The sequence below is a fragment of the Phaethon aethereus genome (genome assembly GCF_964289735.1).
Source record: "Phaethon aethereus genome assembly, chromosome: 1".
Classification (NCBI taxonomy): domain Eukaryota; kingdom Metazoa; phylum Chordata; class Aves; order Phaethontiformes; family Phaethontidae; genus Phaethon; species Phaethon aethereus.
Window position 1 is genome coordinate 3,845,930 of NC_138575.1, and position 22,900 is coordinate 3,868,829.

At 40.8% G+C, this 22,900-nt stretch overlaps 1 protein-coding gene across 1 annotated transcript in view; it reads right to left on the bottom strand.

Annotated features, from left to right (window-relative positions):
* The window catches only part of MKLN1 (muskelin 1), a gene marked incomplete at its 5' end in the record, with an annotated part of 98,030 nt that overhangs the window by 55,471 nt on the left and 19,659 nt on the right, over positions 1-22,900 (bottom strand). Inside the window, 5 exons of the mRNA XM_082007597.1 lie at positions 1,006-1,083; positions 8,687-8,879; positions 13,315-13,424; positions 19,518-19,606; positions 21,008-21,150. Of these exons, the coding sequence (XP_081863723.1) occupies positions 1,006-1,083; positions 8,687-8,879; positions 13,315-13,424; positions 19,518-19,606; positions 21,008-21,150 (613 nt within the window). The remainder of the gene's footprint in view (positions 1-1,005; positions 1,084-8,686; positions 8,880-13,314; positions 13,425-19,517; positions 19,607-21,007; positions 21,151-22,900) is intronic.

The following is a 22,900-nucleotide window of genomic DNA, read 5'->3' on the forward strand; positions in this document are numbered from 1 at the left end:
AGCTAAAGTGAATACAGTACTCTACTGCAATTCTGAGTGCCTTGCAAAGGAGCTTGAGAGTTCCTGAAGCATACAGGTCCACACAAACCAGGTCTGAGCTATCTCTGCAGCCCCCCAACGGTGAGGACACAGACAACCTTTTGCTCCCCTTCCATCTCTCCCCACCTGAGAGCTGCTTAAAGGCTGAGCAGTGAGAACAGATACTCAAATGAAAGGGCAATGTACCCACAGGATGAAAGCAAAGGGGTAATGGTATAGATATAGCACAGCTAGCTTTGTACCAATTACGTATTCTCATATGTAAGGGAATTCCCACTGTCCAATTAAAGCAGATTCCCAACCACTTTAAATTCTTAAGCGTTCAGGACAGACGTCATCTATGGGAAGCAAAGTTAGAAAGAACCCGTGTTCTGCTGGAAGAGAAATCTGCCTGTCTTCATAGATAACCCTACTCAAGTGGTTTGGGTACAGTGCTCCACGTTCAACGATTGTCATCTTGAATCCTACAGTTGCTGTATGACAGTGATTTTTGTACTTTGTAGCCAAGGCTGCCACTACGAGTGTCCTCTCAAGTCAGAAAGCAATGGGGGGGGGGGGGGGGGGAGGAAATCTACATTTTCAATTTACTGTACAACTGAGCAAGACTTCAAAAGATGCATCTCAAATTTAAAATACTCCCTGTTAAGATAATGTTTGCTGTACATTTAAGTTGACTCCATGCATTAAATCTAGTCATACAGGTAACAACTCCCATGCTTAACCTACATTCTGAGATTTGTTTCTGAACTGATTAGCTATCCTTGAAGTTACAGCTAGTGTTCATGTAGTGTTCCTTACTCAACCAGAAACCAGGTTGCAGACAAATGCAAGTTTTTCATAGACGAAACCATTCTCTAGAACAACTGTCCAAAAGGAAGCTTTCTTGCAGCAGTTGCTTGCTCAATATCCTCAAAGGAACAAGGCAGAATGGCAGTACATGGGTTATATCTTACGAAACATCCTTACCTTTGGTGCTTTTGGGGATGATCTGACCCCAGCGAGGTTTGTATTCTTGTTGACTGATATACTGATTGAATAAGCCATCTGCAAAACAACAATTTTGCTGTATAAAAAACCTTCTATTTCCATTATAACAAAATCACTTTTAATGCAGGTAACTTCAGCCTAACTCAATCCAATATGCCACTCCAAAGCCTTCATTTTAAGTAAATTCTCTGTCAGTTAGTTTGTTAAACTTATTAATGAACTAAATGTGTAAGCACTAAAATAAAAAGAACACTCTCTACTAGATCAATCAAGAATTACCCAGTTTGCCTGCCAGGTCATGCCAATTGTCTCTAAATCTCCAGTGTGGTCTATTTAATTAAGAATACAATCCCTCCCCCCTATTTAAGCAACGAGAAAGTTGCCAGTGCATGTAAAATTCAACCATTTTAGTACATGTTAAGTTAAAACTAGGTTGGGCAGCATCTCTGGAGCTTCATCTAAGAACAGGGAAGAAAAGCAGATTGTTTAAAAGCTACAATACAGGACAACCAAGCACTGGATGAAAAACAAAATAATAGTTTACATTCTCTTCAGAGAGTTAAGCAAGAAGAAAAACAGAAGACTCATTAGGTCACTGGCCAGATATGCCAACTGCAGCATTTCTGTAAGAAGCGTTAACTCCAGCACTCTACTCAAGCTCCCCTTCTGCCTTCCTCTCTCTCTCTGCACACCTACCACATTTCACCTCTTCAGTGTTGAGAAGTCAGTTCCTAATTCTGGATACGTGTTACTGGTCTATCACATATCGTAATTTTTTTGAAAAGGAGGCTCGTAACACCCAAGCTCTCCTGGACTGCTCTTCAGTCTGGGAAGGGCTTAGCAAGCATTCGGGGAACTTGTCGGTATTGTTCTTCAAAGGTCTCCTCTAAAAAACCTACCTTACCTTCTGCAGGCGCAACAAACTATTAGACTGCGAATGGTCAGTCTCTCGACCACTGCTCACCTGGGTATATCCCACCCACCACCCCACCATCTCACAGACACAAGCTCTTCATGACAAGCATTTGTTCTGCATTTTTGCATTACCCGAAAAAAAAAACGTGAGTTCAGATACCAAGTTTATATCACTAGTACAGGAGAACTGTCACAGGCAGATTGAGGACGCGAGTGATAGATTTACACAGTCTTGTACTGAAAGAGTACGTTGCACGTACACCGATGTAGGATGCGTTCAAGGGTCCTTAACCACGTAATACGCAACAGCTATGCCCTTTAGTAGAATAGTACCTGGCAAGCTTGCTCAGGAAACAGTTCCTCCCAGCAGAAAAAGGTAAAATGAAATCACTAAGTTGTATCTAATACTCTTTAGTTCTTCCGACCCCAGTAGTCATGACTTTGAGGTAAGAATTTAACAGATTATGAATGCTTCAATTTATTTATAGAAAATCCCTTGGTAGGCATACAGACAAAAAAGAATAATCCTTACTGCACACATCCCTATTTATTCACAAAAAGGTAAAAATCTTTGTTAAGCACACACAGTATTCAGAGAATATTTTAAAGCGCTTCCTGGCATCCTGTAGTTTGTCATGACTGAAATCCAGGTTTTAATTCAAATCCAAGCCAGCAAGTACTTCCTGGGAGAAGATGAATACTCTGTTCAGAGACCACCTAACAGGAAAATAAGGGCACTCAAGAGTTCCTAAAAGGTGTTGAATGTGGTCTTAAAATACAAAACTGCTTTCAATTTTCATAAACTCAGCTCTGCAAGTTTTCCAAATTAAATACTCTGTGAAAGCAAGGCAACTCTTACTTCCACCTGTCTTGGAGCCAAAATCATCAGCTCTCTCCTAGCATTAGGTAATCGAGGAAAACCAAAAGTTTGCTCAACATATGTAGAAAAGTAGTTTACTTTTAAGAGTAGGGTTCCTACCTCTCACTTCTTCAGCATTTATGAAGTCGGGACAAGACGTGAGAGTCTTTAAGCTTGAGATTTCATGATTTCTGATTCAGAAAAGCCAACTTCCAACAGAACAAATGCATGCGCTGTAAGAAACCCCATACTGACTCAGGCAAATTTTTCTAGCCACAAACCTAGACAGAAATCCAGCCTTTTGGTTATCACCAGAACGTTCGATCTTCAAGACAGAACGTAAAGCTGTATTTATCCCTGTGGCAGCCAATAGATAATTGGACATAAATAGCTCAAGAGGATGAATTATACCACATATGATCTGAAAGGGTGATTTAACCTCTCTCCCATGCTCAACACCCACAGGCTGCACTTGTCAAGATATGACACTTCTCCCCTACTGTGCCTTCAGCCTCTTTTAATAATGCTTCTTGTCTTCCATGGGACATTGGTTTGGAAATACTCCAGCTTGCTTCCCAGAAATGTTTCTTTCTGCTGGGAGCAGTTCCACATTCATTCTACTTGCACTGCAAACCAGCAGCAGCTTGTTTTGGAAGCTGAATCACCACCTGTCTGACACCACCAAAGGAAAGGAAGGAGGATTTCTAGGTGGATTCTGTATTTGATGCCAGACCTACTCTAGCACGCTCCTTATGTTTCTTGCCAGGGTAGCAGTGCTGCCCGAATGGTCTCCAAAGCTTCTGCAAGGCACTGAAGATCAGATCTAGGCCTGCTCAGGTTTGTCAGCTGTTTCCAACAAATCAGTAGTTTAAAATAAATTTCAAGACTCGTGTAGAAAAAAAAGGGTTAAGTGTAAGTTTTTAAAGGAAGTCTTTTCCTTTGGTCCAGAGGCCTCTCATTTCAATGTTCATGTTTACTCACTAAAATTACAGCCAAAACAAGTACTTTTATTTTGTACTATTTTCATGCCCTTCGCAGCAAGTTATGACGCATTTTGGATGTAACAACATGGAGTTCACAGCGGTTAAAGCTTTGTAAATTCTACATCCCTGATAAGGAAAGCCTTTCTTTTGTCAGCCAATTACAGGTTACCTAGAAAGAATTAGGACAAACATCGTGGACAAAAATATTTAACTTGCAGAAGCCAATCAGGAACAAGTAAAAGTTGTATTAAGTTTCTTTTTAGACAACACGCATCTCCAGATAGGATTACTGAAATATCTTTACTTCACTGCCAATAGCGGAAAAAACTTCAGAGTGGCATTTAGCCCATCATTTCTGGGTGTTAGACTTTGGGTTTTTAAGATTTTTCTTGAACAAAAAAATACCCAAAACACTTCTACAGATTGAGGTTTTTGTAGTCACAAAAATCCTTCTAAAGAAAAGCTGAAGCACAAAACAAAGATGACACCAGATAAAAATCCAGCCATTACTTGACAACTTCCTCAAGACACAGAAGCAACAAGGAGACATAGGAATTTTTCCAGCCTCAAAGCTGTAATATCCTCTCACATTCCCTTCTTAAGAAGAAAAATGAAACAGAACACAAGGTTTGCTCTCAAATCCCTGCAAGATATGCTTCATCTATGCAAGTCCTATCATCTACTCATCATAGGCTTGGGATCCCAGCAAGCCTCTCCCCTTCATACATCCCAGTACTACAGAGCAGCAAGCCAGCATCCATACTTTCTCAAAACCAAATCCAAACAGATTTGATGTTAAAAATAAGGTATACGTGTGTCTGTCTGGAGCTTTCAGAAGAACACAATTATCCCTGTGCATCTCGAGTTTTGGGAGACATCGGAGCCTGCAGGCTCTGCATCACAACTTCTTGTTCGTCGTACAGGGCCAACTTGTCAACAGATAAACACGTATCTCACACTGACACGAGAACTGCCAGAAGGAACACCTCGGTCCTCAGAATACTAATACAAAACTAGTAGATCTTCAACCCATTTCAAGTAGCTTTCTACGTCTACAGTAGCTGCAAACAGTCCAACTAAGTAATCTGCACTCTGCATACTCTCTGTAGGAATATTAAGCAGATTTTTTTTCTTCAATAATATAGGCCACCTGAAAGCTATAGGATTGAATCCAAATGTGAAGCGTTTGAACCAAGTCTGTGAACCAGCTGAGATTTAGGGAACCTTTTATTTTTGAGAGGAAGTCAGGCAGCTGCCAGAGTTTCCATTTGCCCATTTTCTAAGCGTAATGCACAAGTCAAAAGAATCTGCGGGAAAAGTGTGGCTGCCTGCCACCGAGCTTTCAAAAGAAATCATCTGGTGATGCGAGGTGGAAGACAGCGTTCATCATTAGCAATGCAAAGGAACAAGAGTTAGCTCTGCTAGCACTAATTCTTGACCACCTACTCTTTTTCTACATGACTAAGCCTATGGAAATAGCCTGCGAGAGACGCATCGCGTTTCACTTTTTAAATACCTACCACTGCAAATATTAGCCTCTACGGAAGACATTTTAGGCAGAACTGAGCATGCAGTATCTCTGTCAACCTCATTGCACTTCTGTTTGTTCCTTTAAGGCAATGAACTCTCAGATCAGCAAGAGGTCAGAAGTTCACATATTCATGTCCAGTCTGTTACAGAACAGTTTGCTCTTTGAACGATTTCAGGGATAATTTAAGGATCTGTATATCTCAATTAACTCTACACTTAACTGCACTACAAGGACCATGCACAGGACTAAACTTAATCTGTTTTTACCTGGAAAAACAACACATCAGAGAGGAGTTCAGTTAGAAGAACACCCACACCTTAGAAGCAGCAAGCTATGAAGACTTCACAACAAAGCTGCTAAGCAAATAAAATGGTAAAATGCTGGGGGCTAACGAGCATCTTTCAAACAGAGGAGCTTGAGAGAGATGCAGAACTGAGTAAGGACAGGTAACTGTGGAGGACCACAGGGAGCAGATGCTATAGCAATCTTATACGAGAACGTCTATTCCCATCCTACCAAGAAGAAAGATCCAGCTGTTAAATATCATCTACATTCAACACCTTGACTTGACTGGCATCTTGTACAACTCCAGACAAACCATTCCAGCTGCCGTTACAGGTTTTTTGTGGCTATCCGAAGAGGTTTGTCCTAACCTTTCCCCCACCATAGCCCGATCAGCTCCCTGACCTGGTTTGCCATGTGTCAGCACGAGCACCAGTGCCAGGAAGTGAGGGGCCAGGGGACACGCTGCCCTGAGTAAGGGCAGGATTGACCCAGTTAGTAAAAACCCGCAGTTGTGTCAGCTTAAAGCAACTATGGGATACAGCCTCAGCGTATCGGGATAGATAGCACGTCTCTCCGAAGGGTGCTGGGAGGCGACAGAGCTTTAAATGGATACAGAAGCTGAAGACAGCATCAAGAACTGCAGAAGGATGGGGGAAGGAAGGTTAACATATTCAAAGACATGCAAAATCATTAAGGATGAGCAACGGAGCAATGGAAGACGTGTACACTGACATTTAACTTCAGCTAGCCAGGTGCCAGATTACAGGGAAGCAATATAAACATACTCATGCATATTATTCTGTCCCTCAGAAGCAGTGACAAAACTTTACGATGACACTTGAAGACTCTCCTGCTTAGTTATCCACAGTCTGTTACTAGAAATACTTGCTTCTGCACTTGCTGGAACAAAAAAGGACGACTGATAAAACAAGTTCCAGCGTATTTCTCTAGTTTGGTAAGTGATGCTGAGTTCGTCAGCCTCCAAAAAGGGACATGATTACAAGAACCAGGGAAGCGGGATTATTCACACCAAATCTGACAAGAAGCAAGTGTCTGTTTGTCAGACAGTACAATACAACACCTATAGTTTTCTACCAGGCAAGTCCCTTGCCAGTACTTCCACCCCTGGAAAAGCTGAGCACTGCACACAGGAACTCCACTCTCAACATAAAAGGGGAAACAGAACCACCACCTCAGTTCAAGTCCTAGGGGAAGCTGCTGGATAGAATAAATGCAGTATGCTAAATATTAAGTAGTAAAGGAAATTAACATCTAACAGTTAAAAAAAATGAGGCCACAAACATTCACTTCATTAGGGACCAAGAAAAAAAAAAAAGACCATTTTTGAGGGAACTTTTTCAGCACATTATAGACTTGTAGTGAAATTCCATTCAAGAAATAGTTTCTACTACAGCCTGCAATGAAGTGGAAGGAGGACGGCCTCTAGGCACTGACGAGATTAAGCCACAGCCAAGGCAGCAGACTTACGCATTGATAAAATCATCACCATCAGCATATAGCACTCCTCTGGCTCTCAGCAGATCCAGCCTCATACTGGTGGGCGCATCAGCTCCCCCCAGGCACTCGTGTCTTTGAGAAAGACTGCAAAGACAGCAACAGCCAGCCACAGCTCCCTACTGCTTTTTCATCCTGCAACCCTCCTTTGCCCTTAAGATTTCAGGAGGAAGCTGCCAGCTGCAAAATGCCCCTGCACTGCAGGAAGCTGTTCACGCTCCCATCCCAGCCAGCAACGCTACGTTGTCTCAGGAGGGCAGGGAACACTCAGGCGGGTGAGGATGGACGCTGGCAATTCTCAGTCTCAATAGTTGTAGCTGCTCAGGGAGCTCAGTGCAGGGGCAGAGCTCAGTTGTTCTACCTCACCAGTCAAGAAAACTTGAGCCAAAACACACAGAAAGCCATTTTCTACAGTTTTTGACAACCTGTTGCAACAAGCTCCCGATTTGTGCTTAGTTGAACAGCTTATTCACAAAAAGATGGTGGATTTTCATGGAAGACAAGCCTTGATTTTAAAGCTATCATCTCTCATATCCCAAGAACCTTGTCCACCTTCAGTGGTAAAAACCAGTCTGATGGAGTCAAGCAGGTATGCCAGCATCTATCCAAAATGTATTACAAAATGACTGATTAGCCTAGAATTAGAGAAGAGAACAGCAGCATTGCTGGTGCCAGACATACACCAAATTGGTCCACTAAGCCCCTACCACTACTGGCATCAGAGATACGGTTCTCTTCTTATGCCAGTACAAGTTTAGAACGAAGAGTGACTGCACATAGTCAACAAGCACTACACTCACAACCAAGAGCATCTCTGTTTATCAGATTGTGATCCAAAACCACTGCACAGGTCCTTAGGAGACCCCTCAGTGCAATAGCCCAATAGTTTTTGTATCCCATCCTGTCAACAAAAGCACATATCTCATTTTAGGAGTTGAGAGCTGTTTACACACAGCACTTCTAAAGGTAAAAGTTTTCAAGTACAAAATTAATAGTTACTACAATGAAAGTGGCTCCCAATGTCCTGCTCTGCGATAGAAGGCAGCCTCTGCCTCCAGTCACTGTGACTTCTACACCATTCTCCAAGGACCATTTTCCCCATAGGCAAAGATAGCATTCACATTCAAATGCAGGTGAGAACTTCTGCTGAAACATCAACTAGGTGGTAAGCTCTAACCAGAAATCATGATACAGATCGTTACTGAGAACTCACAAGTTCTACGCTTCCCCGCTCAACACTCCAGTGACTTTTCTGATACTTAAGCCCACCTCCAGCTTGCCAGCCACTTACACGAAGAACTTATCTTTACCCACTCAAGTGCACTACATTGTCATCTCTGGGGGAAAGAGACTCCAAAAGTAGCAGTGATAAAGACATTTCATGACTGAGTTTTTAGTCTTTATCATACACATATTCACAAGTCCAAAGGCTGACAATACACCCCACTAGATATGAAACAGCACATGGACTAGCCAATACTACTACTAAGTACATTAACATTCAAAGCAGTAACATTTCAATGCCTTTTTGGTTTTTTTAATTAATACACCAAACCCCTCCGATCCTCTTACCATTCACAGCTTTTTCTATCAGTTCTTCACAAGCATCGAAGTCTCCCTTCAATACCAGTTTATCATGCAGGTCTGTCAACATAGGGTGCTCCAGAGCAATCTTGGTTTTTTTCTGCAGTGACTCAAAAGCTTCGGTGTAGTTGTGCTGACGAAAATGCTTTAGGCAAAGGCGAATGGCTTCCTGTTCACGGTACTACTGGAACACAAGAAAACCTATGAGACATGTAGATTTTTCTTTTACCAGCACTGCTGGGAGCTACCTGTGAACCTGCCTGGAAACAGAAGCAGGATCTCTTACACACACTGCACAAACTGCTCAAGAGCTTAGAGGAAGACTTATATGAAAGACGTTACAAGCTGTGCAGGCGTTGACTTCCCAACAGTATAGAAATTATACAACTTGATATCATCCAATTTAATAAGCACACAAGAAGAGCGCAGGGCGTCCCAGATCTCTGAAGTGACCATTATTTGTCCCCCATCTGCTTGGCCCTGCTGTTCAAGGCCTACATGAGGTAGAGCCCAGGAAAAAGCCTTCGCGAACAGCGTTATGTAATTTGATTGTATGACTCTTACGTAACAAAATCATTTAGAAGAGTAAGTAGGTCACAGCTTTTCTAGAAGAAGCAGAAGAAAAAAAAAATCAATACAACAATAGGGATACTTGCAATGACCACTGCTCCTGCAACAGAAGGGCAGAAGACAGGGCTAACCCCAAATCCTGGGATCAATGGCAGCAAGGATTTACATGCACTCCAGAATTTTACCGTCAAAATAGTCCCATCCATCTTGAGGCAAAACCCCTGCTTTCATACTGCAGATGAGCCAAAGCTGTCCATTTCCCACTCAGCTGTGGGAAGGGGTGAAAAAGGTTTCACCTTGAGAAACCCAGGCTGGCTCAAACATCCAGGCACAGAAAAGTGAGGGAATAGTAAACTCTGCATAAGAGCTACAGCTTGTGCTGTTAGGTTAACAATTCATCCACTGCATTTTCAAAGCTGCTAACAATACCCATAGGTAACAGATTTTTAAGTTGGTAAGTAGCAGAACCACTTATTTTAAATAGACTCTTCAAACTTAAATTCTTAGTCATTAAAGAATAATCTCAATTTCCATCTTTAACACACATCTACGGTGGTTAAAAAGCAAATGTAACTTTAAGCACCTGTAAAACTGATCAAATTACTGACAAAAGATTTTACTCTTAAACAGCCACCACTGCTAAGAGTGAAGTTTAAGGTATTTAAATAAATAGAATTGTTCTGAAAAACTGGAACTAACAGTGACAGTCAACAAAAATTAGTGTTCTCAAAATAATGGCTCTATAGCAAGAATCCCATAAACTGAAGCAGCTAAAAAGAAACACGGCCATGTGTTATATTTTTAGTTCTTAATCCATCAGTATTTCGCAGCTGCAAATAGCCAGAACTATGCATTTTTAGAAAATCAGTTCCCAGTCCACACGAAAAAGGCCAAGGACATGTACTGATAAAAATGCAAGACTGTGGCAAAGGAATACTAAAGCTAAACCAGAGTCTTGCAGCACAGCTGGAAAAAACACACCTTTTTTTTTGTTTTTCTCCTTTCAAAGAGATACCTAAGACACAGCCTTTAAGCAAATGTTCACTTACATTAGTCAAGGCCAAAACCACACTACAATCTTTGTTGCCCAAAGGGATAGCAAACAAAAGGATAGATGCACACCAGTAATAACCAGCTTCTGCACTTTCAGCTCCTCTAGTTTAGACATTAGACAAAATTCAGACTTGGCATATTCCTGCTGAGTCTTTCATGACTGATAGACTTGGCTTATAAAGCATGAAATGACTACTGGATGTAGGTTGGCCACTCCACACAACACAAAAGTTTGTATTTAAGTGACACCACAGTAGTACTTCAGAAGTTAAATGTAAAAACTTTTTTTTATGCAAAAAGGTGTATAAAAGGTATATAAAAGGCTCCTTCTCAAATGCTGTCATACAGCTTTGAAGAGATGACAACCCAAATAATAGCTTTGATCTGAAGCTGTAAATAATTCTTATGGTTAAAAACATAACAAAAGCATGAGATTAAAATTTCTTAAATTTGACAATGTTAATTTCTTAAGTGCTCATTATCAAAACCAAAAGTGATAGCTATCAATAAACTGCTACTTCTTAGTTGCTGAGTATGGCCACTCTTCAGCACAGGGAAGACATGGGCCTGCTGGTGCAGGTCCAGAGAAGGTCATGAAAATGATCTGAGGGATGGAAGACCTCTCCTATGAGGACAGGCTGAGAGAGTTGAGGTTGTTCAGCCTGGAGAAGAGAAGGCTCCGGGAAGTCCTTATTGCAGCCTGCCAGGACTGAAAGGGGGCCTGTAAGAGAGATGGAGACTGACATTTTAGCAGAGCCTGTAGCGATAGGACAAGAGATAACGTTTTTAAACTAGAAGAGGGTAGACTTAGACTAGCTATGAGGAAGAAATTTTTGGCAGTGACGGTGGTGAAACAATGGCACAGGCTGCCCAGAGAGGTGGTCGATGCCCCATCCCTGGCAACACTCAAGGTCAGGCTAGATGGGGCTCTGAAGAACCTGATCTAGTTGAAGATGTCCCTGCTCGCTGCAGGGAAGGTGGACTAGATGACCTTTAAAGGTCCCTTCCAACCCAAACCATGCTTTTACTGAATCATAGAAAAGTGGAAAGGCTTTCAGGAGGCAGTAGGCTGAACTGGACAGCAAAGAGAATGCAGTAGGGAGAGAAATGAGGAGTGTGCTTGCTGCTTTGAGTCCTTATCTGTCACCCCAACTCCACTCTCTTCAAGAAAGGGAAGTTTTGTTGGTTGAAGCACACACAACAAAAAGGATAGGCAACTTCATGTAGAACCTGCTTCTCATCTATTGTCTCCAGCAGTAAAGAATTATTAGACTGCAAAGCCTCTGAGACTTTCAAGAACATGCATGGAAAATAATCACACCATCTCAAAGAACTGGAAGAAACAGGTCAACCTTTCTGCCTTTCCCCAAATATGGGTCAACACATATCCTCCTATGTGGATCCGGCAACAGTGGCCTCTCAGGACTGTGAGAGATGAGAACATCAATGAGACATGCACTCATCACCAAACATTTGGCAACTGATCCTAGCAGAGCCCAAACAATCATGAGTAAGTCTCTGTCTTGCTGCTTTAGGGCTCTAAGCTTTAGAACAATGCTGGCATGCCTTGAAGAAGCTGCCACTACATACATGCTGACCATGAAAAGTCTTGATTCCATGGGATAAGATGGAACAAAACAGATGCTGACATCATCATCAGATGGCTCCTGTCCAAAAAAAAATAAAAATCAGAACTTCCTGGTAGTAGCAACTGGTCAAAAATGCCAGACACACCACCATGTGCAGAGGCAGCAGAAAAAAAGCACAGAAAACCATCAGCAGCCTCCATCAACTGGACTTTTCTGACTGGACATTAGTAATCAGCAGACTGACGACCACAATACCACTTTAATCATAAAGCAGCCACAGACAACTTCCACTGTGACTGTTAGTGCTGTTTTTAAATCCTCCATGAAGAAGCTTGTGATGTTGGTATAAACACGTATGAGCCAGACAGCACGGCCACAGGGTTTCTTTACCATACTGGTAACACCATAAACTGGTGTGGGAGTCTCAGTACTACCTCACACAATCTTTATCCCCTCTTTAAGGTTTTCCTTCTGGAAGCAGAGATATGCTGCTCCACTATTCAGTCTTACTCATCTGGGAAGGATGTTTTCTCTGCAACACAATATGAATTTCATTAATTGTTCCAGAAGATCTATGCATAAAAAGCAGCAACAAAATGAATTCTGGTTGTCAGTGTGCACTTCCCTCCCACAGGAGAGGCATTTGTTGCACACAATTAAATACAGCTTATACAAATAAGGTTTAGAACCCTTTGAACTTTCTGTCTATCAAAGTGGCAAATGGCATATATCATCTCATCTCACAGTCCAGTGGCATCAGCTCCCCTCTGTTCCAGAGTATTCAGCAATAAGACAGTTAAGAGGGAAACATCAGAAATGCAAGGAGCTGCAACAGGAAAAACACCAACATGGATTCTCGTGAAAATAAGCTCATTTGTATATCCTGTAACAAAAGCTGCATATGTAACCCAAAAGGCTCCAGGCTCACATATAGCTCTACAGAAGGATTGCTATGGTAAAAGAATGACTAATCAAAAGGCAAGAAGAGTGAGAAATGGAATCTGGTTTTCTTAAGATTTATTTCCCCTTCCAATACAAATACTGTTTAACTAATACTGTCCCCTTGACTCAGTGCTCCTTTCTTCTATTTTTTTCTTGTGATGTCTACCTACCAGGAGGTTTTTTTGTAGGTTGGTTTGGGGGTTTTTTGGTGTTGGTGGTAGTTTTGGGGGTTTTTCTGGGGGTGTTTTATTGGGTTTTTTTGATGATAACAAGCAGATACAATTCAAGAAGATTCACTTAAGAGTCAAAGTCAGCCATGTGATTTGAGTTTTAACTATGCATGTTTGTTGTTTTAAGAGTTGATATTCAAGGAATTAAAAGGTCACATAATTCCAGTAAGAGAAGTTTCACAAGATTCTGAGACTACAAATCTTCAAACAAGCATCTAAAATGTAGGCCTACCTTGCTGTACCAGTTGAGGCACGGTTGGACCACATCTGGATCATCAATGCCATTAAGTTCAACATACCAGATACTAAAATTGAAGCTAGGTCCCCAGGATAAGAGTGGAACTGGAGAAGAAAGGAAAAGGAGAAAACGAATACATAAATATCAACCAACCACTGCATTAGTCTCATCAGGCTATACATAATACTATTTCAACAGCATGCTTTCCAAGGTTACACAGAAGTCAGTATTTCTGATTTGACATAAGTTCTAGTTCATTTAAGTAAGCTTAGGAAAATTACCAAATACATCATGTTAAAGTTGTCATTTAAAGCAATCTGTGCCAAGCAACATTAACACAGCAGATCATTACAAAGTAGAAGCTTGCTTTAAGCAAAAGAGCAAAAATACTATCATTTAAAACAGCTCAAAGAGGCAACAAGCTTTGACATGGATGGGTATCATGAGCACACTAGCTCCTCATAGAACATTTTTTTTCCACATTTGTCAGCAACAATTATTTTCCCTAATGGTGAAGACAAGAAGCTTCGTTATTTTAAATTTTACAAAATTAGTAACATCTGCAAGTTGTGGAGGAGGAAGGGAGGGAAAACTGTCAGTTTCCAATTTAAAAACTGTATCTAATTTGATTTTTTTTTTAAAGCTTAAATCTGTGCAGCTTTTTGGCTAATGCTGTTTCATCTGCATATTGGAACAAATACACTGAAAATAGTGAATGACCCATGAAACACACTGCAGCCTCTCACCTAAGGCTTCTCTACCACTTTGTGTTAACTTCTATGGTCTTGCACCGATACATCGATTAATCTGCAGGTTAAGACTTGGTTCTGCTTTTTGAAGCAACTCCAACTCCCAGAAAACTTTTGTGTGAACTCTGACTCCTTAAAACTGCAGTGAAATCGAGTGGTTTCATTTCAAATACTTTTGCTTCCTTTTTATTTGATGGTAACTGATAAACAGGAAAAGACAGTATTAGAGATGAATGAGTAGTTACCAGCAACAGCATGGAGTCTACTACTTCCTCCCTTCCAGAGAAACTATTTTTGCCACAGAGAAATTGCCTTTCAAACCACTATGAAACACCACTGAGATTAACTTGTTGAACTAAGGGTTTTCTGACCTACTCCCTAAGGAAATGAAAAGCAAAATTTATCTTAAAGTTGTTCCTGAGCAATTAAAGGTTCTTAAGTATTTATACTTCAACCAAGCTAGACATATTATTTTCTGCAATGTATTTAGGCACAAGGCATATGTTCAAACACATGATCTCCTACTTTTTAAAGGGTGTTTCTACAAATCTATTGCTAAAGACTCATGACAACTTCTGTGAACAGTCATCAAGAGAAGAGATTTTTAGAAAAGATCCAAAGAGGTTTTGAATATGCAATTCTTAAATGATTTTTATATCCCTAAGTAGGTACTTTCTATGTTACAACTCTCAAATAATCCTGTTCAAATAGTTTCTTTCTACTTGATTGTTCAGCATACAAAGCAAGATGCTTTCAGAGCAGTTCCTAGTAGGTGCATGTTTGCAGAGACAGGAGAGAAGTGAACTTGTCAGAAAACAAGTCTCACCTCTCTTCCATCCACACTGCATACGCTCTGCCCCAGACAATTCTCTGCACAAGGTAAGTCCTGCCAGTGTGGTACCTTAATACCCTAAAAAATTACTACTTTTAAATCCAAGTACACAGATAAATTTAATCCCAGATACTCCACCTATTCAGGCAGACTGACAAAATACCACACGAAAGGGTAACACCTTTGATCTGTCTTCAGACCTGAACACACAGACCAAGACGAAACTGAAGTTAAATTTGGTATATGCTCAGCTATAAAGAATCAGTGTCTATCCATCAGCTTATTGCACTGAAACACTGACCCAAACTACAGACCACCTCAAATGGACCAAGACCATGAACTTCCTGATGACGAACCTGAGGCCAATGTCATAACATTGAGTTTACTGGGTGAAAAACCAAACTGAAGTACTACCACCTTCTCAACTCATTACAGAAAAATGCGGAGGTATCCACCTCTCTTTTCAGCATGTTCTCCTCAGAACTTACATGAACTTCTCCCAGAAAAAATTTAACAATTATTCACGCCCCTCTTATCTTGGTAGCCAGCTACAGCACAAAGACATTAATGGGATGTATATAAGAATCCTGGGCAGCTATCACCACAAAAAAAATGCAAAGCCATAAACTTGCTAACACTTCCCCACTCCTCCACAGTTAACTCAGCACTTTCAAGCCTTGTTTACAAGAAGGAAAGAAAACACCAGAAATGGTGATTTTTAACATCAAGATTTTCACGGTGCAATCATCTACTTTGAGGAAAGCACAGACATTGAGCTGTATAGGGAGTGAGAAGTAAATGCTTCCCCAGTGTTGCACAGGCAGTGAAAACTGAAGCTGATCTTTTTTGAACTACTCCATCGGAACAGGAAAAGAAACAAAGCAAAAGGGTTGAAACTGTAATGTGATTTCTATTCCTGCTAGGGAAGATCAAGCGTCCTGCTAGATCACCTCCCCATTTCTGAACCTCTTCCCTGGCTCCCAGGCTACACGAAGGAGACCTCTCTCATCCTTTCCCTTGCTCTCTCCTTTTTGAGGCCTCCATAGGTGTGCTTCGCTCTTCAGATAAATCTCCTTTTAGAGCAGCCACAATCTAGCTTAGACCTGGAATAAAGAGACGCTAAGTGCAGCAAGGAAGCAGCCAGAGTCACACAAACAGCAATAAGCTTTTCTTGTCGGTGTGACACACAAATCTCATTTTTGCACAAAGTTTGGAGATTAACAACAGTCTAGGATCCCGGGTGCAACTCCGTTTCTTTTCTCACAACTCCCAACAGCTGGTTTTTATTTGTCGTCCCTTCACTTTAGATTTCACACCGCAGCCCAGGTAGACACAAACCTACTAGAGCCTCTGCAAGAGCTAAGAAATGTCCCCCTCTAAAAACCAGTGCATACGCCATCCTGCAGTACAGTTGCAGAGGCCACACCTTATGCTATGCACTCTTTGCTATGTTGCTTTTTCCTCCCCCGCCCCACACACATTACCTTTGAAGTGGAAATACACTACGATTAAAGGTGTTAAATCTGAAGCCTAAAGCTACAGTATACCTCCAGTTTTTAACATAGACACCTCAGCATGGTTTTTTGCTGCACATACTACCTGAAACACATGTAACTGTTCAGACCAGGTGAACTGTCACTCCACAGTGAGAGGTGCCCAGCAGAGGAAAAAAATAATAAAGAAATCAATACCCCTTTAACAGAAGCGGAAGGTATTTAGGTCACTTAAACAGTCCTTTACCCACACAAAGATATTTTAGAGGCTATTTCTCAATAATTGGAAGCTATGCCTAGACAAGGACTGCAACCTGTGCAACCCTGTGCACTGGAGAGGACAGCAGCAGAGACATTAAACAGTACAATAATTTCAAATACCTCTCAAGCTAATTTTCATGTCCCTCATCTACAGGCAAACAGCATACATTGGTAAAAACACAGGAAACATCCATAAGGAAAGCACTGCTATCACACAGAAGCTTAAAAATCTTGAAGCCTACTTAGTAACTCCCATGCTAGTAACAAACTGGCACGAGAATTACACGCAGCATTTCTTCAAGCTCCTTCATGGCAATCAGTCTTTACAACACCTTCTGCTTTCAAGGACACGGTACAAAGAAAAATCTCTGCTTGCAGAAACCACAAAAACAGCCAGAAACAAAGCTCACAGACACTGGAAAAGATTGTTCCTCAGTATTTTGTCCAGATAAATATCATCTTCCCCCTTCCAAGTTTGTTAATGAGGTGCTATATGAAATGTAAAAATTAATTGTCAGGTAGGTCAAAAGCCTGCACAACTGGGCATTTCAGTGCTAAGGAACCGAAGTTGAACTAATTAAACTAAAAGTACAAGTCTTCTCTTGACAAATGGGGAGAGAAATTATTTTTTTTCTGCTTTCTATGAGTCTGAAACTTCCTCTAATAACATGAGCAACAGAAGTTGTCAGAATTATTTTTGCCTCTCACAGATCTACCCACACCATGTTCCTCCTGACCCATCCCCCATATAAACCTCACTGTAGTGTTATTAACAGTGGAGTATAGGTCAGTATGCTTACCTGCGGAATTATAAAGCAAACGCCTGATGCAAGTCACTGCTAAACTAACTAATGCCTTCCCCAAATACGCAAACCTCACTGATAGCAGTAACTTCTGCGGTGTCGGTCTCTAGGAGTCCAAAAGGGCAGATTTTGGCCTCATGTTTACTGGCAGCATTACAAGGAACACAGCACGGTATTTCGAATTTTGAGTTACTTTGGCTAGCAGCTTGGAAATTTTAACAAACTGAAAACATATTCAAGCTGTGAATCTGAAAAATAACAGAATTTCGTAACATCATTTTGCAGTTGTTTTACAGCAGAACACACTGTCACAACTTCATAAACAAAATGATGCTAGCCATCAACTAGAGGCTTTAATAGGTTTTGGTGAAAAAAATAATTTTAATTTCTCCCCTTGCATACGGATTTCTTCATAAAAGATAGCTTCAAGAAACAAGAGTCTGTAGACAGAGCTAAAATGGAAAACTGATCTCAAATCCTAACTAGTGAGCAAGTGACACTTAAATACAAACCTAATATTAATGCATGTAACACAGAATGCTTTTTGCTACATAAGGAACACATCCTAACAAAACAAGCCATGTAACTATGATGATACTACTTATGTCATGTCACAGAAAAAATCCTGGTAGTAGAAATTAATCAGTGTTTCACTTGCCTAACAAGTTTCAACCTACTGCTACACTTCATAACATCAGAACACATTTTGCTGGAATACAATTTACACGTCCAGAGAAGTAACTAGTAATCATTCCGTTCAGCCCTTTAGCCCTCCAGTAACTACTTGCTGGTTTTTAGCCACTGAAAAATAACCTTTCCCAAAAACCTAATGCGGAAAGCTTCAGAATAAATTTACAAGACTAGGTTTCCTGACGTAGTCAACCTTTAACTATTCTTCTGCTCCTCTTGAGGTTTCCTAAAGCCAAGTGTTACAGATGCTTCCAAAAGAAGCAGCCAAAAGCAAACTCAATGAACAACCAATTTCTCCACTTCTCTAAGAATGGAAAACACTACCACTTATGGCACACAAATGATTCCTTGCTTCCCAGCCTGAGGCTTTCAATTCCTCAGGCAAGCATGACAGGATATTCAGAAAGCTGTGTAGAAGACGCTAGGGCAAAGGGCTCCAAGGGGGAGCCCCTACACAGCAACCATCATCCAAGACTTGGCAAAGGAATTACCCAACACTTCAAAGCACTCCTAAATTTATCTAAATTAGTCAACAAGATCTTATCTAACTTTTCAGCAACTACCTCCTTGCTCTATTTTTAACCTTAAACAGCTAGTTTAAAACCAGTAATTCTTTTCCTATCTCAGTAGGTAGGAGAGGGAAGATAAATTTACTGAGCTACGAAAAGCTGAAAGGCTCTAAATTCTTGGATTAAATCCAACCAGTATCACTGATGGCCACTCTAAGCCACTTGTTCCTTCTGGCCTGCATGAAGCAAGGAAGAGAGATCCCCACCTGCTCCTATCACAAGCCACAGTAACCAGCCTTCGTTAGCACCCCCTTTAGCAAGCTTCACCACAGAAACAAGACTAGACATCACGGCGTACCATTCTTTCTTGCCCCAAATGCCATTTTTAGCCAAATGAGACATAATAATTAGAGTAGCAGGAAGAGAACAAGGAAGGCTTCTGCTGTTGCTCTATGTGTTGCAAGTGTGGTGAGAACAAAAGACTTCAACCTTTTTCAAACTCTAGGGTTGTCAATGCTGAAACTTTTACCAGTATTTAGCTCAAGTATTTTTTTTTAAGCTCTATATAGCAATTTTGTAGTAGGACAGCAAGCAGCTTCTCCAGCAATTAGTTGACTCAACAACTGTATTTCTGAAAATTACTGTATTTCGCTTTCATTCCCCAGGATTTAAGTTATGAAGCTATTATTTCTTAGTAACAGGACTTCACTGTGTTCCAATCTAACCAGCCGAAAAGATCATGAAATGGAACAGCTATTGTGGATACTTTGCCTGAGTACTATGAGGTCACAAGTGCCAAGACTGGCACAAGTATAAGAAGATATTATTTTCTACCCAGAATGCTGAAAAAATGCATTTACCTATCTTAATGAATCGACAGGGGAACATCTGTTCATCAATTTTATGCTTCAAGGTGAATGTTTCTTTGTTATAATCATTCTTTAAGCCACTGTGGGAAAAAATAAATAAGGTTACTAAATCTTACCTTGTATTTTAGGACTAGCTAATAAACGCAATCTAGGTCATGCCTGAAATGCGAAGCTTGTTTCATATTACTATGAATCATAAGTATGCATGCTGGACCAATGCCTGGACTGCTATCCACCATCTTATCTCTCTGGGAGGCAGCACTGGCTAGTGGTTTCAGGAGGGAACTGACATCACATCATCTGCGCCTGTAAACCTGTGACTGCAGCAAGCAATCTGCCTGAACCGCACTTTTCCATTTTTAAGAGGGACATGGACCAACTCTCAGAATTATCACACTGCCAAAGTGCTTTGTGATACATTTATGGGCATTACTTTGTAAAAATATCCAGTATTTAGTGTAATTTATCAAAAATCTTAAGTCCATTTTTACTGAAGATGCAAGTACAGGTCCCAAAAAAGTATTTTTATTCAACTTCAGTACAAGTGAAATGACATTAGATATCAATAATTACTATGCTACTAAGACCTCTTCCCCCACAATTCTCATGGCAATAAAGTCAAATTTCAAGTCTGGTCTACCTAAAGAGGGTGAAAGGGTGGGAAGGACTGTAGCTAGTTTCTCTATGGTCTTGAAGGATACCTGCAAAGAACTTCCCATGTTTCTCCATGGTTATTCGGCTTGACTACAGATGATATCCACCCATACCTTCCCCAGAGATGAACTTTCCTTCTGTAGGCCTTCAAAAACCGACTCGTTCTTGCTACTTATTTCTCTTGTACTCCTAGATATTTAAATATAATTTCCCTTTCTGAAACAGAAGACTCCTTAAAAGGCCCTTGCAAATTTATATTATCAACTACTCAGAAGTTCTGGATAGCTTAAATAGTCAAAAGGCTCTCTCTTTATTTCCTATCAGTACAACTACCAAATTAAACTAAACAAACAAAAACACGGGTTTTCTATTTGCTTATATCATTTATTTACTCATTTAAAGGCAGAGCAGCTGATTAGTTCAGACCTTTACAGCTGCAACAAGGTTTTGACATAGGCAGGTTACCTGGGCTTTTAAAAGCTACTTTAAGTTACCCACACTTTGGGAATCATTTCTCTTCTGCCTCAAGCACAAAGAAGAAAGGAATCGCAATCCACCAACACTGCACCCTGCTCTCAGCTCTTCCATATCTTCAAGAGTTCACTCTCCACAAAACCTCTGTGGTTAGAGCTGGATAAGGAAGGCTTCCTGGAGCGAGTGGTGGGATTGCTGCTCTCTGACCTGACCGTAAACACAAGGGCAGCTAATTGCAGGATCACAACCACAGCTCTATTACACTGTAAGATATGTCTCTGCTTGGGAATGAAGGGGACAAGCATTTTGGTCCAGTCTTTATGATTACCATAGCTGATGAAATCACATCTTACCTGGATAAGAGATCTGTCATGTTTTCCTCATTCATGCCACCAAAGACTTTAAACTTCTTTAAATTGCAGACATGCGTTTTCTCATATTTGCCAAATGTGATACTCTGGACTATGGCAGGTCTTTCAAGTTTCAGAATCAAATACTGTGGAAGAGAGAATATTGAATTTTAATGTCATAGCCAAGGCTGCAGAACACACTAAGGGAGAAGCTGTACAGCCTTCAAAAACTCAGTTTACAAAGCCAGAGAACGAAAGTTAAGATAATTCCTCCCCATTATTGTATTTTCTCCTTTGTTCCTGCAATGAAGCAAAGGTTTTTTAGGAATATTACTTTAAAGCAGATGATCCAGGAAAAAGATTTGGTTGAATTGCCTACTCCTAGCATTTCTATTCACGGCTAACATACATTCCTTCAAGTTGGATGCAAGACTTCCTGAAATCTAGCAAATAGGATCAAAGTACGGAGAGCGATGATTCAAACGCCCACTACAGCCTGAAATGAAACCTAAACTGAATACACAATTAGATAAATACAGTATGTTCCACATGCTAAGAGAACATCACATTACTTTTCCTCTCTGGGCTGACACTATTTAACCACTGAACGCAGATGAAGTTTGATGTGTGGCTAACATAGAAACCAACTGCTTATTAACCATACCAAATAAACCCAAGCCACTTAACTGACGAAAGGGGTTTTACACATAAAACGATGAAAATGTTCTCCCTTGTGAGCATTTGCTCCTCCCTTACACAGATATCCCCCCCAGCATATGAATAGTCAGATTATTTATATTCAGGCCCCAGCTACTAGCTTCACCAGCACTGCTGGAGGAAAATATCTGTTCCACTTGAAAAGCATACGCAGAGAAGCGCTTGCACTGCTCATCAGGGACCATCGAGCACCACGGTTATTTACCCTTCCCATACAAAACAGGTCTTGGAGGGAGTCTGGAAACATCCTGTTCTGCAGAATACATCAAGTTTTATACCTGAAAACAATGCGTTTAATTCCCTTCCCTCACTTCTCAGAAATAAGCAGCACACAGCAAAGAAACAGCAGAGACAAAGTGCAGAATCACAGTTACTCATCATGCTGGATTTTGTTCCAAAACCCTGTGATCAAAGTTACAGTACAAGCAGATCAGCAAGGCATTGTAGGACACCTCCCACTGCAGGCACTGCTGGTGGCCCTCTCCTCCAAGAAGCAGCACTGCCAAAGCAGACATGACACAGTGTTTTGAATCTTTCATCAACATCAAGTAGAGTGCACGTGGCTGCTTTCTATGGTTCCCAAGTAGAGATTAGTACCTCCCCACAAAGTGTCATGGGCATCACTCCCTGTGTGCTGAACAGCTCCATCAATAGGACAATCTTACCCGAGAAGTGTATCTTTTGGGTGGTAAGCAGAACAAATTTTCCCATCTATTTAGTTCTCAGCCTTTCTGTCATGGCCCTAATAAACAACTAATTCCAAATCTAGGAGCAGTACTAATATCATTCTAGAGACCATCAAGATAAACATGTGATCTCAACAGCTGATTCTCACTACATTTACAAAAAGCTTAGCTTAAATTAAATACTCGTACATGTTAGAGTTGATAACGCAGACTGGATAGGTACCTATTTAGAATAAGGAGAATTTACTGCCAAAGATGTTTTCAGCAACTCAAAATTTTTCAGAATGACGAAAATAAACCAGTATCAGCACTGCTAGGGTGCAACAGAAGAATGCTTTGGTGCTTTCCCAGATTGGGAAGGTTGAAAAATGTATACGTTTGTGAAGAACATCATCCACCTAGATGTCAGAACCCACTGTTAGTTTAACTAGCAGTAAGCCATGCTTTTGTTTCAAAGTACTTCCCAAACTTCAGAAAAAACAAAATTCTGTAC